The following is a 15,986-nucleotide window of genomic DNA, read 5'->3' as shown; positions in this document are numbered from 1 at the left end:
TAATAAACATTATTTGATGCAACGCTGCGCTCCGCCACTTTCTGATTTGTTCACTTTATGACACATGCAGTGCTGCGAGTTGCATATCAGAAATCACTTGTTTTGTTTTTTTTTTTGTATTATTATATTAATACCCAACCCTCTAAGCCACAGGTGTCAGACTCGCCAGTTGCGGGGGCCTCGGAATAATATTTTGTGAAATCAAAACAAAAACAAAATTTTTCTCACATGCATCAGGAGTTTTTATACAGTGGGTTTCGTTAAAAAAAAAAAAAAAAACGGGCAAGTGAAAAAATGATGTATTTTTTGTTTCAAACTTAGAAAAAGAAATGATTTTTTGATGAAAATACATCCAGTGACTTTGTTAAAACAATCTTTTCTTTTCTTATTTCTATAAAAAACACAAAAACAATAACAAAAAAAAGAAAACGGCAAAATTAAAAAGATTGATTTGCTAACCAGAATAGCCACCATTAGCCTTGTAAACATTACACCTCCTCTTATATATAAATTCTGGTGGGAAATGTCTTGTCCCAACAGTGACAAGATTTTCTCTTTTAACTCAACAATATTTTAAGGGTGTTATTCTATCAATTCTTTTTTAATTTTAATTTTAATATTAATTCGTCATGTATTTTTAGAGGAACAGTTCATTACATACAAATAGTTTTATAATTTACCTGTTTACCTCCTTTACACTAAAACAGGGATGGGCAAACTACGGCCTGCGGGCCACATCCGGCCCGTCGGTCCCTTTTTACAGAATTCATACTTGATGTGAATGATTAAATGATCAGATCAATACATGTGGGAGCTCAAACAGGAGGTTATTTAATTTTTGCAGCTACTTGAGAATTTTCCTGAGCTGAATGACACAGATTGGTGTCGTTATTTAGCCTTTTCTGTGAGCATACTGGCACACATGAATGAGCCATGAATGAGCAACGAGGGGAAAAAAAAGGTCCGTGCATGAAATGCAAACAAACGTCAGAGCCCTCAAAACCAAGCTGGTTTTATTTTCAAAGCAAATGTCAGACAACGTTCAGGCAAATGTCAGACGAGTCTGATATGTACTGTTAACAAATGCTTTTTATATATATACATATATATATATATATATATATTGTATCTTGTGCTGACCCGGCCCATCAGTCAAATTTTAAAAGTCAATGCCAATGAGCCAAAAAGTTTGCCCACCCCTGCAGTAAAACAAAGGAAAAATTTGGACATAGTGTTACTTCTAGGTAATGATTTTACCGGTCCGGCCCCCTTGACATCAAATTAGGCCGTTTAGGACGTTTTGGGACGTTTTGACAACGTGAATCAATATGGACTCAAATTTAGCCAGACTCTGGTCAGCTGTCGCCAGTCCCAGGGTCCGCTGGCGGAGTCCACTTGGAGGGAAGGTGGACTAAACATCTGGAGAGTCGGAGGAGAGCGAGGTTAAGAGAACATCAGGACAGAAGTGTTGGAGGGCAACTCAGCGGGGAGATGAGAGCTCCTCCGGCTCCCTGCCTAGGTTGAGTAGGCCATGACATTTCCAATTTGCTCAAATTGATCGCCAGCCAGACCCTCTCTTTCCCGCTCCCCCTGTCTGTGGTGAGGCCCGTGCCCGGACTGTGGCATGTTATGATGAATGGACTAAATGTCAGGGACGTGAAACCCGGCTACGTTCCTCCACAGCTACACTCCATTTAGTATTCAACCTCCCGGTAACGTAGGAAATTCACCCCCGTGCTTTGGAACACTTTCCGGGATACAGCTCAACCATTTTTGGCCAAATGGTCCAAATAACGCGTGACCGGATTTTCGGTATTTTACCGTGGAAATACTGAAAGTCTTTCCTCACTTTGAGCGCGGTTATATCTCCAAATCGTGATTTTGATGCTCCGTGGGACCGCGCCGTCGCTGTGAGTCATAGTCTACTTCTGGCACGGCGGCGGCGAACGCCTGAGACGGTTGTTCGGGGGTTTCACCCACACACCCAACACAGAAGTGGCAGAGGCTCAAAGAGAAACCTCTGTTAGCTAGTGGGCAATACCTGAGACGAGGTCATGCTTAATTACTCAAGCGCACATCAAAGTTTGCTATCAGAGCCCACGTTGCGTTTTTATTTAAAGGATTAATTCCTGCGGCAACCGAGACCCGAACTTCTGAGAAGCTGTTCCTCTTTTAGCGGGAATTCTCACTTAAAATTTCTTTGAATTCACAGCGCGTCTCTGTCCTGTCCAAATTTTTTTTTTTTTTTTTTTTTATTCTAAATTTCATCAGTACCATCGGTAGTCCCTTTTGTATTAAGGTTAAAACCACCGAAAAGAAAATAAGTTACTCCGTAGATCGCGCCGCATGAGCCATGGCCAGGGATGTGATGACACCGGCACAACCGCCTACATCGCGATGAGTTCAAAGAATGCGAGCCAGCTAGCTCAGCAAGAATCCTTCCCACATCATAAACACTTCAACGGGAGATGAAACCGCAGGTCATGTTCTTTACAAGAGCTCATCTCTCACTAGGGAGATTGTGCTGTCGTTGGGGAAAGAGAGCGCCGCGCTGATGCGAGTATATGAACAGGGGCAAGTATAACTTTCTCGTTTCCCGAAAGGGGCTGCAGAGTAATGAGCTACCTTACTGAGCAAAGATGCATCAAAACAAATGGTGCAATAGTAGTTGCTACTCCTTCTTCGCTCTCCAGTTGTGCCACTCTCCATATTTGCAATATTCATTTGATTCTGGCGCAGCGGCGCTACTGAACTGTGACTGGGATTCTCTTTGGTGTCAGCATTAACCTGATTTGGGTCATCGGATGGCGCTCCTGGTGGACCACTGCAGAAAGATAATGGTCTCTCTCGTTCACTTCCTGCATATGAAAGGCGTTAAGAAAAAAAAAAATAGCTAACACAATCAGTGGCTTGCGGAGAGGCGGATAAAGCGGTTGCGCTCGATGTCATCATCTGACAGTTTTATATCAAAGCCTGGGGCCAGACAAGAGGTCTCACTGAGGGGAGTCTTCAATTCAGACCTGCTCTATTCTGTCTTATTAAGGGGCCTGTTATTTCAAGAGTTCAGAACTCTATGCCAACTTTTCATATTGATGGAACTGGCGTGTTTAATAATTGACTCAAAGTGCATTAGCGCACATTTTAGGTGCACCGAAAAGGATAATGGTTGATAATATCGAAGTTCTTTCAATCGGAAGTGCCGTTCTTTCTGAACATGGTGGCCTCTGGCTATGGCTCGGGCGTACGAGCGCTCATTTATGCTCAACGTTAAATTTGCATTCGAGTGGAGCCTTCTGTCCTTTCCGCCGAGTTTGTGGATGTGTTGCCTAACTTAGCAAACGGAGCGATGCAACCGGGAGTTGAGACGGGCCAGTGTTGCACGGTATGCTCAAGTGCAAGTAGCGAAAGGAACCACAAAACCAGAAGACAACATAGCGCCGGTATAACCATGGGGAAAGATTCTCCGTCCACATACCGCTATGCAGTTCGTTTCCGCACAGGCCAACGCCATCGACTGCGCTGCTTCTCTGCGTCCTTTTCTGTTACTGAACGCTGTAGCGCCCTCTAGTGGACACATTGGTTACAACCGTGGCAACGTAAAGTACGCATGGGAAGGATGTTTGCAGTGGCATTTGATAATATTTGAAACTGACGGACCAATTTACATATTTCACGTGAGCATACATGGGCCTTGAGGCCATCTTTGCCAAATATTTGGGGTCAGACTTGAACGTTTTTTTCAAGGATTGTATATAAAAAGCAGGAATCTGAAATTTGGACGATAGCAGTAATGTGACAATAACACAAGAATAATTACAGTGGGTTCTGATTTGTATGTAATGTACTTTCATTGCAACTCTTGTATCTCCCAGGCATTGGTGTCTGGGATGTAAAAGGAGTAAACAAGTTTTCAGCCTTTATTACGTGCGCTGTTGCACATTTTTCATTCCTGCCAAAATTATGAAAATTCAAGGGTCCATTGTATCAATCATGATTTCCAGGATTATTTTGGTTCCATCCATAATATCCCCGTAGATAATATCAATAAAATAATGGGAATAATTTGACTCTGCCCATAAAGTTTGTTAGACCATTTAAATCAGAAATATATTTTTAGGCATTAAAGGGACATAAACGCCCATTACTTACTCGAATAAAAATGTCCCAAGTTTGGAAATAAAGTTCTCTGGTTTCCTTCCACAAAAACTTCCTTTAGGTTCACTGGAAAATGATGCCAATGGAGGGAAATCACCAAAGTTTTTTCTGTCTCCATGTGTATATATCTATACATATGTAAAAATGTAAAAAAGTATCGACGTCTACTTTCTCGAAACATAGTGAAGAAAATGTTATAATGTTAGAGGCGCAAAAACATAAAAAAATGAAGGGAATCGAACCATATGATCATCCTCATCAAAAATGGCGCCACAATAACATATATGTTATCATATATTTCTGATGAGCATCTGAGCAAGAGTCTATTTCTTGCTCAAACATCATGCATTTGAGAAGAAGCGTTTTGTGTTATATGTAAAATAAATCATTTTTTTCTTTGTGGAGTATATTTTTGGTGTACAGATTTTTTTTTCAAAGTCGAATTTTTGGCCAATTTTTCGCCTTTCGTAGTCTTTTCTCGAAATTGTAAAATTTTCACGACGAAAGTTTACTTTAAATGTTTCTCACAACAAACAACCGATACCTTTCATTCAGTCCCATTATATTCCAGCACGGCAGCCTGGGGGCAAAACAGGAGGGATGTTTATTATCCTTGAAAGATACCGTCAGATATGTTGGATTATTTTCTTTGTCCGCCCCCCAAAAAACAAAGAAAATCCATCAATAATTTTTTAACCTCTCACGAGAAGGGTTGGTCAATCTCTTGTTTTATTATTTATTCGATTTGAGATTGGTTGCCCATTGCAGTTAGTTTTCAACACACGGGAGTTTTTTTTTTTTTTTTTTTTGATGATCTCAGTTGATAAAAGAAAGGACAAATAATTGATTTCAACTCTGAACTCTGACAAAAAAAAATCAAATGAAATAATAACAGATGGAAAACATTTGAAATTCACAGTAAATCAAAACGATATATTTATCCTCACTAAGTATTTTCATGGCCATAAAAATTCAATCCATAGAACCTTAATTAACCTCAGTCAGTTCTCGGGGCCATGTTGAGACGCATTTTGTAATAACGGTGCATTTTGTAATAAACGTCCAAAATGTGATAACTTTTTCATTTCATTTTGGAATAAAGACGTATTTTGTGATAAACTGCCGCATTTTGTAATAAACTGCCCCAACGCATTTTGTAATAAATTTTGCCACATTATGTAATAAGTTATTACATTTTGAGAAGATGATAACAAAATGCACTTGCAACTTTTTTATTCTCTAGGAAATGTAATAACATGGTGCATTACGTAATAACAATTCTACAGCATAGTTTATTTGTTTGTTAATTGTATTTTATTTTACTTTAAAGTATTTGTAAAAGCAAGGCCTATTATTAGTATCACTGTATTAGCCTAGAAGCAGTACTTAGTGCACTATTCAAAGGTTGCATTAACAGAGATTATTCTATAAATTCCATATTACGACATTTCCTAGAGAATTAAAAAAGCTGCAAGTGCATTTTGTAATAATCTTCTCAAAATGTAATAACTTATTACATAATGCGGCAAAATTTATTACAAAATGCATTGGGGCAGTTCATTACAAAATGCGGCAGTTTATTACAAAATGCGGCTTTATCACAAAATGAAATAAAAAGTTATTACATTTTGGACGTTTATTACAAAATGCACTGTGATTACAAAATGCGGCTCAACAGGCTGAAATAATGACCCCATTTATCCATTACATTGTAATGCACGGTATATTTTTCTAATTTCGAGCCCCAAAAAAAGTTCTTCACCTTGTACATAACATTAGTTTTCCCCTTGCCTGTTGTGCTTAGAGTTCCCTGTGCACCGGAGAGCAAAAAGACACAAAATCTCAAAATGTCAAATATAAATCACGAAAAATTAGTGCCCATTGTTTCATGATTCCATGCAAAACATAATGCAGTCAAACTGACTGAAAAAATAATCATGTATACGTGCGTTTGTGTATCCCGTTGGTCTCACACATAATTTAATACTAAAAGAGTGGACTTTGGGACCTACTTTAGATGAAGTGTTTATCAGTATTTCATAATAAAACCGGACTAAATGGTCGGGGGACGAGCCCCCGGAGGATTACCTTGCCATCCGCAGCCTTACCGGACTTTATATTGCATTTTAGATGCATTGATCAGCCGTAAAGCATCTCCGTTTCGCTTCAATCGTATCGCTCTCATGATATCATTTAAGCCAAGATGGGCGTTTTTATTTTATTTCATTTTTACTTATTCTTCAAGAGAAGGTTTTTGACAGAAAACCCAGTGTACATTTTCACTTCCATATCAAAAAAAAAAGAGCTAGCAAGAATACTGAAGCGCTTAGCAAGCAACGTACATATTTTCATGATAGAATGCAATATTTTCTGCAATAATCGTGGATAGGATCCTATGAAATGATACCAGCGATCTGTATGTCTGGATGTTTATTTGTGATGCCGTGCAGCTCAGGAACCATATCATTCACGAGAAGCCGGTTCGTGGCCCTGAGACGGTGGGTTTATATAACACTGTACATCTCTTTCTCCACCGTGCAGGGACTCTAAACGCCTTTCTAAAACAGAAGGGCCAAACAACCTCAGATGGTCCCGTGTGGTCTCTAAGTGGTAACCAAGGGGAACGCTGGAAGCAGGCCAAAGTAAGCATTCATCCGACGGCATCCTTCCAGGTGAGACCAAAAAACGTAATCTGTTCAATGTGCCGCAGCTTTCCCCCCTCGTTGCCCTCTATTTTCCTCTCCCGTTGGTGTTTATACGGCGAGGTTATTATTTTTATTGCCGGGCTGCATATTGATATCGTATTTCAAAAAGCTTGCAGACAAAGCAGAAAGTGGACAGAATCTACAGACGTTTTGGGCGATTTAGAAAGCAATATCACTCACGCTTCGCCATCAGGGAGACGGGTGGTTGTGAGTAACTAGTGTTAAGGAGCAATATCCTGTATCACTGCTGAGCTACGATTGTGAGAATTGATGTCCTCCGTGTGTTTTTGTATTTTTTTCCAGCCCGTTCTTCTGCAACAACAACCCATCTGAGGTTTTTATTTAAATCTAAATAACATTTTTCCATCTGCGGACATTTTTATGGAACCGGGACAAATCTAAGACATAACTGCAAATGAGATTTTTAGGTGTGTTTTTTTTTTTTTCTTCTTTTTGCACTTAGCTGTGCTCTCGGAATTGTGGATTTCAGAATTGCGAAAGACACATTGAAAAAGAAAAAAAAACAAAAAATTGAAGCTCCTTTATCGTTCTACTCCTCATTTAATTTCACAGATATGGTGACAAATTGGTATAAATGTAGCCGAAACGCTATGCTAAGTATCGTACAAATAAAACACTCGTGCAGTTTTATAAAAGGAAAAAACACACAAATTGATGGCTGGAATGCAAAACCTCCTATCTGAAAAAAACACTTTTTTTTTCAGGAAATGAAAAAAACATTTCATTTGATTATAGTATGGTTTGTTAAAGATATTCAAGAATATTCTATTGTTCACAGACTATATTCCTATGTTATAATTTAAAAATACATAGCATGTATTTTTACCACTGACAATGCAGATAAGTGTTTTTTTCCTAATTTTTTCTGCATCACTGTGCACATAGGAGTTTTGTCATGTGACATTTACGTCAAAAGAAAGGGCGGGATTATCTTGCAGATAGACTGAAAATGTGGAGCCGTCCCATTTCTCACCATTCAATGCAAAAACCCCAAATCGAAAAATTTGCAAATAGAAGGTTTTTCATTGCAGCCATTGAAATGCATTTTGCAGCATCATGTAAATTGCAGAGATGAATAAATGAGGGAGTGAATGTTGGAATGGTCCATACGTGACCCTATGATCAACTGAAGATCCAGGTCCAGGGTGAACACCTCCTGGGATCGGCTCCGGACGCTCCTCAACCTGGAGCATGGATGAATAAATCGACCAAAAACAACATTAAATTCAACTAGATCTGATTCCAACAGCTGGAATAATGTGGTTTTTCCTTCCTGTATTTGTATCCAGGACCGCCAACGGTTTTTATCACCTTTGTAAAAGGGGGATAGTGAGAGCGTGTAATATTCCGATATTCTCCAGGTGGTACTTGAAGGTATTCGAGGACCGGGCATCGAAGGAGACATCGCCATCGATGATGTCACGCTGGAGGAAGGCGAGTGTCGAGGTCCGCCGCCCAGTGAGTATCGCCGCGTTGCGACCCGCCTCCGTGTCACCCCGCTCGCTCTCTCCCGCCGGACGAGGTAGAGATTTACAAAAGGGAATCCAATCTTCGGCGCCCGCCGGCACATGACTATCTCCTCAAGGGGAAAAGTGGTTTCCCTGGCAACGGTTTTGTAATTACATGACTGATAGCCATGCCGGCGGAGTGGAGCGGCGTAATTGTGTTGTGAGAAGAAATCAAAGCTAAAAACAGAAGTAGGACACAGAAAATGGACCTTAATTGACGGGGTAATATTGGCAGTCAGACAAAAGTTATTCCATTGATTTAATTCTTCTTATTTATGGTTCAGAGGACATTCATTCAGGAAGCTTTTCAAACTTTAAGGTCCTTTTACTGTCATTAAATCAGAAAAGTCTTATTTCCATCTGCCCGTCTGTCGCCTTTGCATCCCGAGAAGAGATCTCCGGCGACACGTTATAATCTTCATTTATTCCTGCTGGATTATTATTTTAGTTATTTTTCACTTGGCCTAATCCTGATTCAAAGAGACAACGCTAATTCACTCAGAGTTATAAAAGTGGTCACCCAAGCCGAGGACACAGTGATGTTATGAATTATGAAATTCAATCTTGCATGATAAATCTTACATGACTTCTTGATGTAAGATGAGGAAAAAAAAGGGAGAAATATCTCACAAGGAATGATCTGGAGAGGCTCAAAGAGAAAAGTTGCGGTGGGCTGCAGATGCACTGGATTGGTGTGATCGCGGCCAGGTTGGGTTTTAATGGAAAGATCAAACTTCCATTGGGAAATCCATCGGGAAAACCTCTCAAAGAAGAACTTCCAGTTTTAACTTTTTGGTCCAAAATCCCCAAAATTCATAAGAGATCAGAATCAGAATTTGAATAAACTTTATTTATCCCTCAAATTATGAACATCAAAATAAAGTATAATAAATTACTGTACAGAATTATGAAAAAAAAAAAAAAAAAAAAAAAACGTAAAAACATAGAAACCAAAAAAAAAAAAAGTTGTTTTTTTTGTTTTTTTTTCTTTTATAAGAGCAGTGACCCAGATAATTTCCACTTGTTTACATTGATCAACTTCTGGCTCCCTTTATAAGGCGTGCAACACAGACTTATGTGCAAATAAGTCAGTCCCCTGTGATCCCCAGCCATTTATAGTTAGTGTATGCTAAGCTAGCCATCTTTAAGAATAAGAATAAGAATAAGAATAAGAACAACTTTATTTATCCCAAAGGAAATTGTTGTGCCAGAGTTTCAAGTAAAACATAACAATAATAAATAATCGTAGGAAGGAGGGAGAATAAGAAATACAAATAAAACTATAAAGTGTCAAAGTCAAGGCAATAAAGTGTTTTAAGGTCTTAAAAAGTACAAAGATTTGATTTGATTGATTTACCAAATTTACCAAATGTAAGTCAGCATTCACCAAAGCACGGCAGAAGCTTGTGAAACGCTCTGCAGGGAGGACACTGCTTTCTGCACACACTGGAAATGCAACTAAAGAAAACACCAAGATGACCAAACATAACCTCTGGCGAAAGTGCAACACCAGTGAGTCAAATGGCAGCGCTGGTGGGTCATACTGGAGGGGCCGGCCTGAAAATCGGAATCGACTGGATAAAAGGAAAAATAAAAGCTGTCAGAAGGCTCAGTGTACGGCGACGTATCAGCTCAGCCACCTTTTCACAATCACAATAATGTATGAATGCATTTCATGTATTTGTAGTTCGGTCGTGACTCCAACCTACCAATTTGTATCTATAAGATAAGATGAACTTTATTGATTCCCATAGGGGGAAATTCCTTTATCACCGAAGCGTAACATAATGTCAAAAAAATAAAATGAATAATATAAAATAATATATAAATAGAGAGACAGAATAAATAGAACGCAGCAACAACAACATCAGGGTGTGTGTGTATGTATATATATATATATATACATATATATATATATATATATATATGTATATGTGTGTGTGTGTGTGTGTGTGTGTGTGTGTGTGTGTGCAGTATATGTATAGCACACTATAGCAAAGAAGGGTGTTTCGTTTTAGTTGTCTATTTTTCAGCCTTACTGTTCCATTCTGTTGTCCATTCTTATCCCTGATGTTGTTGCTGTTGTTCTGCCGTGAATTTAATCATGGACGTCTTTGCTATCTTCTGTCTTCCAACTGGCTCTCTATTTATATTGAAATTCATATTTATTTTTGAGATTATAGCTGTTACGCTGCTGTGACAAAGGAATTTCCCCTATGGGGATCAATAAAGTTTATCCTATCTTATATACAGCGTGCAAAAAATGAAAATAAAGGGAACGCTTAAGCAACACAATGTAACTCCAAGTGTTCCCTTTATTTTTTTCGAGCAGTATATATACCGTAATTTCCGGAAAATTGATCGCACCTCAAAATAACCCACACCGGCTAGCTGATCGCTATCTTGGGCTTCCAGATTATGGCTGAAATGTGATTGGTTAAAAGCTTTAGTATGAAAATGCATGTCTGGAAGCAGCACAACCAGGAGAAAAGCTATGAAAGGAAGTGAACAGACCGTTTGGAACTATTTAATAAGTATTCATGGACAAATTTTAATTAACATTTGTGATTCAGATATTTTTTAGGCCAGCAGAGAAGGCCTTGCAGGCCCTGACAGCCCACCATTGATATATATACACATATATGATGCTGTATGACAACCAATTTTTGGTTGGAGCAAATGCTTTTTCCTCTCTAAGCAGTTTAGGAGCAATGATTCCCATTTAAAGAAGCCTTAAAGTTTAGCGGCAGAAATGCGTTGAATTCACTTTGCTTGTGTCTCTTTTGAAACTTTCTTCGTAGATCTCAGTGCCCAGGCTCCATCCTCATCCTCCCATATATGGCTGCTATGCTTCACCTTATTGTTGACTCTCCTGGAAGGTCAGAGGTGACCCTTCTTTTGGTCGTCTCAGAGGCAAATTTTCAGACCCACCGTCTGTGAGCTATACCCTCGGCATCCAGTCACCAAAGATCCATGCATCCCGAAAGCAGTAGCGGTCCCGTCACGGAACTGCGGAACGGACCGAACGAAATGAGAGAGAGGAAAAAAAAAAAAAATTTGGATTTGACACAAAAAAAAAACAAAAAAAAAAAACACGTGACATAAAAAGTAATAAAGAAGATGCGCTAATTTTTTTAAAGAGACCTCTTTTACAGAACAACACGCCTCGGTGAAGGACTCGGGAAATCTTTACGAGCACAAAGGCGGGCCCGCGACGGACACGCGCATCGAGGGTGGACAGTTTGTAAAGCACAAGAACAATTTCACGAACGTGGCGGAACGCGGACACTGCTGACTTTTTTTTTTTTTTTTTTTTTTTGAAGAGGAAATCCCATTTTCCCCGCTGAACCGGAATCAGACCTCTCCCTGTGTATCTTTATCATTTCCTCGCACCGGATGCCAATCACAGATGCTTGTTTTTCACTCAAGCCAAGCCTCGTGTCACACCTTGACATTTCTTTATCTGCTTGGTGCTGTACTGTAGAAAATCAAGATCCCACCGGCTACATTTAGTTCTGAACTCCCTTATAGCTGCCTATGTATTTTTTTACACTGTGCTCACGCGTCCACGTGGCCGACGGACGGTTCGGTGGCAGAACAATAACGTAGGAGAAACAGATCGGGCGTAGACCGGAGGGAAACACCGAGACGAGCGGATGTGTTTTGCAGGGAGGGAAGCGAGCGTGGAGGGTTCGGATGAGCGAGGCCCGCCGCGAAGATTCAGTCCGCGGTCGTCGACCCCCTGAGAGAGAAAAAAAAAAAAAAGAAAAGGAAAAAAAAAAAAAAAAGAAGCCACTTTAATTTCTGCCATGAAACGAAGTGCCTTCAGATTACAAAACTGAATCGTGAGCTTGGGTGTTAATCGACATCGAACACGTCTCTGTTCATGTTTTCCTCCGATGGGCTATTTTCTACATGTTTCTTTTGCCCCACAAGTGCTGATGGGAGGGCAGGCCGGCTCAGAGGGGAGCGCCGGTGGTTTTTCCCCCCCCCGCACCCGATGTGTGACTCTCGACGGGACGTTTGCGTGTCTGTGCGTGTGCATGCGCCCAAGCCTACGCATCGCCGGATGTGAGGGCGGCCGAGCAGGCAGAACCCCGAGACCGGAGGTTTTTGGGGGGAAAACACATGGGATTAAATCCAGCAGGAACGGGGAAAAAGTGAGGCTCTGGATTTTTTTTTTTTTTTTTTTTTTTTTGTGCAGAAAGACAGTTAAAGATCATACGGAAGGATAAAGACGCTTCTTCTTCGAATGAATAACCCACTCTCCGCCCATAAATCTTCCCCGCGGGTAAGCGTTTTTAACAAAAGAAAAGAGCAACTGCTGAATAAAACATTGTGTTGTACAGGAAGCAGAGAGGAGAGTAAACTTTGGGACTACATGCTTTTCATTAGGGTGATACGCGTCACCCCAACCCTCCACCATTTATATGGAACAATATGAGAATAAAAGATAATAACGTCCATAATAGTCATGATATTTTATTACTCTAGCGAGAATGTTTCTCTGCTTTTACACAAACTGTGAAGATTGACTGTGGAAGATCTACCTGAGACCATAACCTTAACCAGCGGGGTTTTTAAAAAAAAAACAAAAAAAAACAATAGAAAAAAAAAAAAAAAAAAGAATAATGTATTGTAAAAAAGAGAAAATGGAAAAAATTCTGTTCATTGTTGGTTATGACGAAAATGTTTTGAGGACTTGTGTCTTGTTTATTATTTTTTCTGTTGAAGATGACTTAACTTCCTTTCTCTTCTCGTCGTCTCCCTTGCATTGCTGAAGTATCAAAGCTGATGGAAGCATTAAGAAGTAAAACCAATTTGGTAACTGTATAACTTGTAAATGTAAAAGAAGCTCTATTCAAAGGTTTATGATAAATGTTTTATGTTGGAGTACAGGAAGCACAACATACAGTTTAAAGGTCTCAACATATAAAACCCATTTTATATTTCTATGCACATACATGACCTACTCGTTCAAATTTTGGTATAAGTTTAGCGAGTCGAGGAATTTGTACCCACATTCATATTTACCATGGAAACGACTTAACAGGATTTCAATATATATATATAGGAATGCAATTTATTTTTAATTTTGATTTATTTTTTTGGGTTGTCGTTGGATGTTTGACAAATGTAGCCTCTTCAATAGAAAGCCCGGCTTTTGTGAGAGTAGGTCATGTATGTGCGAGCATAAAGCTGTGTACAATAGGTGTGATAAGAAACTGATACATGTAAAGATGATAAATATGCCAAGCAAAACAGAGTGGAATGACAAGCATTTCGGGGGCATCCTTACCATATTATTATTATTATCATTATTATTGTCTATATGATGATGTTATTTCACCAGTTTCTTCTATGTTTTTATTTTTTGAACACCTATTATTTCCAAGGTTTATTCACATAAGGCCCGGATCAAAATGAATGTATGCAGTACCCGAGGGAGACGCCGGTTCCGATCGGACCCACCAGACGTTGTGTTTACGTTGGCGTTTTGTGCGTTTGAAGCCGAAAACCGAGAATTCAGTCCGATTCTGACAAGGTTTTCCGAGAACTTAAGATAAAGAAGACATCAGCCAATCACCATCCTCCGCTGGTACGGCTCGATATTAAGTGCCAAAATATCCCCGTGTCGTAAAAGATTCGAAATGTGGATATGATTTTCTTCAAGAGTTCTTCTCATTACGATTCCTTTCTCAGCACTTATCCATCCCATCACGCCGGATAAGAGAAAATCAGCATGCAATCACAAACGGCGCGTTCGTATCGTAAAAAGGTCTGATGGTATAAAAAGGAGAACTCGCTGCTGCTGTTTAGATGAAACGTTTGAATTCTTTTAGACAATAACAATAATTTAACGTGCTTTTGAGAGGAGCGGCAGAAAAAGCTAGATAGATCGCACATGGAAAACAAGGCTCTTTCCCAAAGGATTGAAATCTGCAACGTAGCACAAATTAAAGTATCAGGGTATATCCCTTTAGCTTGCACACAAACTTAAAATTAAAAAGAAAAATTATTATTGTCTTCAGGCCAAATGATGATCAGAAATTTAGCACCATATTCGTTTTCTTATCTAGATTTTTTTTTACACGATCCCTTACAGATCAACCTCTATTGACAATATGATACTATACGATGATGATGTGATGAGGTTCCTCACAAATGAAAATTGACTTCACATTATTATCTCATGTTAAAATCTCCATACATTTCTAGCATTTTATCACATTACTATTATTGTTATTGTTGTTATTTAGGTGCATAAGAAACTCAACAGCAACACGTCATTGTTTGTTTCCATGACGTGAACTCACGCTATCTGATTGCCACAAATGCTCGGTTCACACATATCTAATTTCAAGCTCTGCTCCTTGTGTTTTCAGGGGACGTGACTGCGGTGAATAGCTTACACACTCCACCCTAAGCTACCTCAAAGTACAATTTTCAGGGGATTAGCAACCTTTGAATATATAAAGAGTTTTCTGTGATATTTGCCTTTCTTTGCAGTTTGTATTAGTTTGAAGGGAACTGTCTAGCTTGGGAAGATGTTCATGAACTAACGGGGAAAAAACAAAATGGGTTTCGGATTTTACAGTTTTGATGCTCAGTTCAGTTAAGGGGGGAAATGTTTCGACAATTTTTTTCATCGGTCCGTCAGCCCGATGCGTTTCATGATTGAGGGTATCAGAACCAACCAAGATAATGTTAAATCTTTATATTTTTTTTCTCTAAATTGTCCAAATTGAGCCTGATTTTAAATTTATTGTCCGGGGTCGATGGAATGATTTTGAATTACGTTATACGAATCACGTTATAAAGAAGAAATTGCTTTTTTGATTTACATTGCGTCAGAAAACAAATAACACAGGTCCATTTTTATTGTATAAAAAAAGGGCAGTAGCCTTTAGGTGAGTAGAAAGATGCAGTGTGCAAGACATGAACAGTAGCAGTATTTCACTTATATAAACATGTCCTGACTTTAATGCAAGATATATATTTTACTTAGCACATTTATGTATTATAAACTATATCTCTTGGTCTTGATCTAGAAAATAAACAAAATCTGAGCACATGGAAACAAACAATGACTTATACTGAATTATTTCCATTTCATGTCTTGAGAGTAATTGTACTGTAATTGATATATAAAGGAATTAGCTGTAGTAGTGAATGAGGGTCCCCGGTGTATATATTAATACAGCAGAAATGGAGGTACTGTAGCATTAAAGGATGCGGTCTGTCAGAGTTTGTCAAGGCTGTGAGTGCAAATTGAACATTGCCGTGGAAACACGCAGTATGTCAAAGCAATTTCTCAGGTTCTTTGCTGTATTTGATTAAAACTATCCCTGTGAGTAGAGCCATGACCAGTTGCTATGTGAGAAAATGTAATTTAAAACAATATATTGCCTTAAATCCTGAAAAGTGCATACCTTGTGATATTAGAAACTGCAGAAGGAAACAGTTCAAGGAGTGAAGTTGCTCGGTTTAGCCGTTCAGCTCAGACTGTCTCCAATCAAAATGTGGTTGTATTGAAAACAATAGTCCAATTTCAAATATAATTACAAACTAATTTAATATTCTCGCCAGGGCTGCC

General features: G+C 39.1%; 1 protein-coding gene across 1 annotated transcript in view; it reads left to right on the top strand.

The window, feature by feature from the left end:
- Positions 1 to 15,474, top strand: part of LOC147222600 (MAM domain-containing glycosylphosphatidylinositol anchor protein 2) — a 254,616-nt gene extending 239,142 nt beyond the window's left edge. Inside the window, exons 16-18 of the mRNA XM_086167514.1 lie at positions 6,697 to 6,827; positions 8,243 to 8,339; positions 11,191 to 15,474. Of these exons, the coding sequence (XP_086023640.1) occupies positions 6,697 to 6,827; positions 8,243 to 8,339; positions 11,191 to 11,279 (317 nt within the window). The 3' untranslated portion in view covers positions 11,280 to 15,474. The remainder of the gene's footprint in view (positions 1 to 6,696; positions 6,828 to 8,242; positions 8,340 to 11,190) is intronic.
- Positions 15,475 to 15,986: the final 512 nt, after the last annotated feature.

This window comes from Fistularia commersonii, chromosome 20 (genome assembly GCF_037954325.1).
Source record: "Fistularia commersonii isolate RoL2024-O1a breed Wild chromosome 20, RoL_Fcom_v1.0, whole genome shotgun sequence".
Taxonomy (NCBI): Eukaryota; Metazoa; Chordata; class Actinopteri; order Syngnathiformes; family Fistulariidae; genus Fistularia; species Fistularia commersonii.
This window is presented reverse-complemented; position numbering and strand designations above follow the sequence as displayed.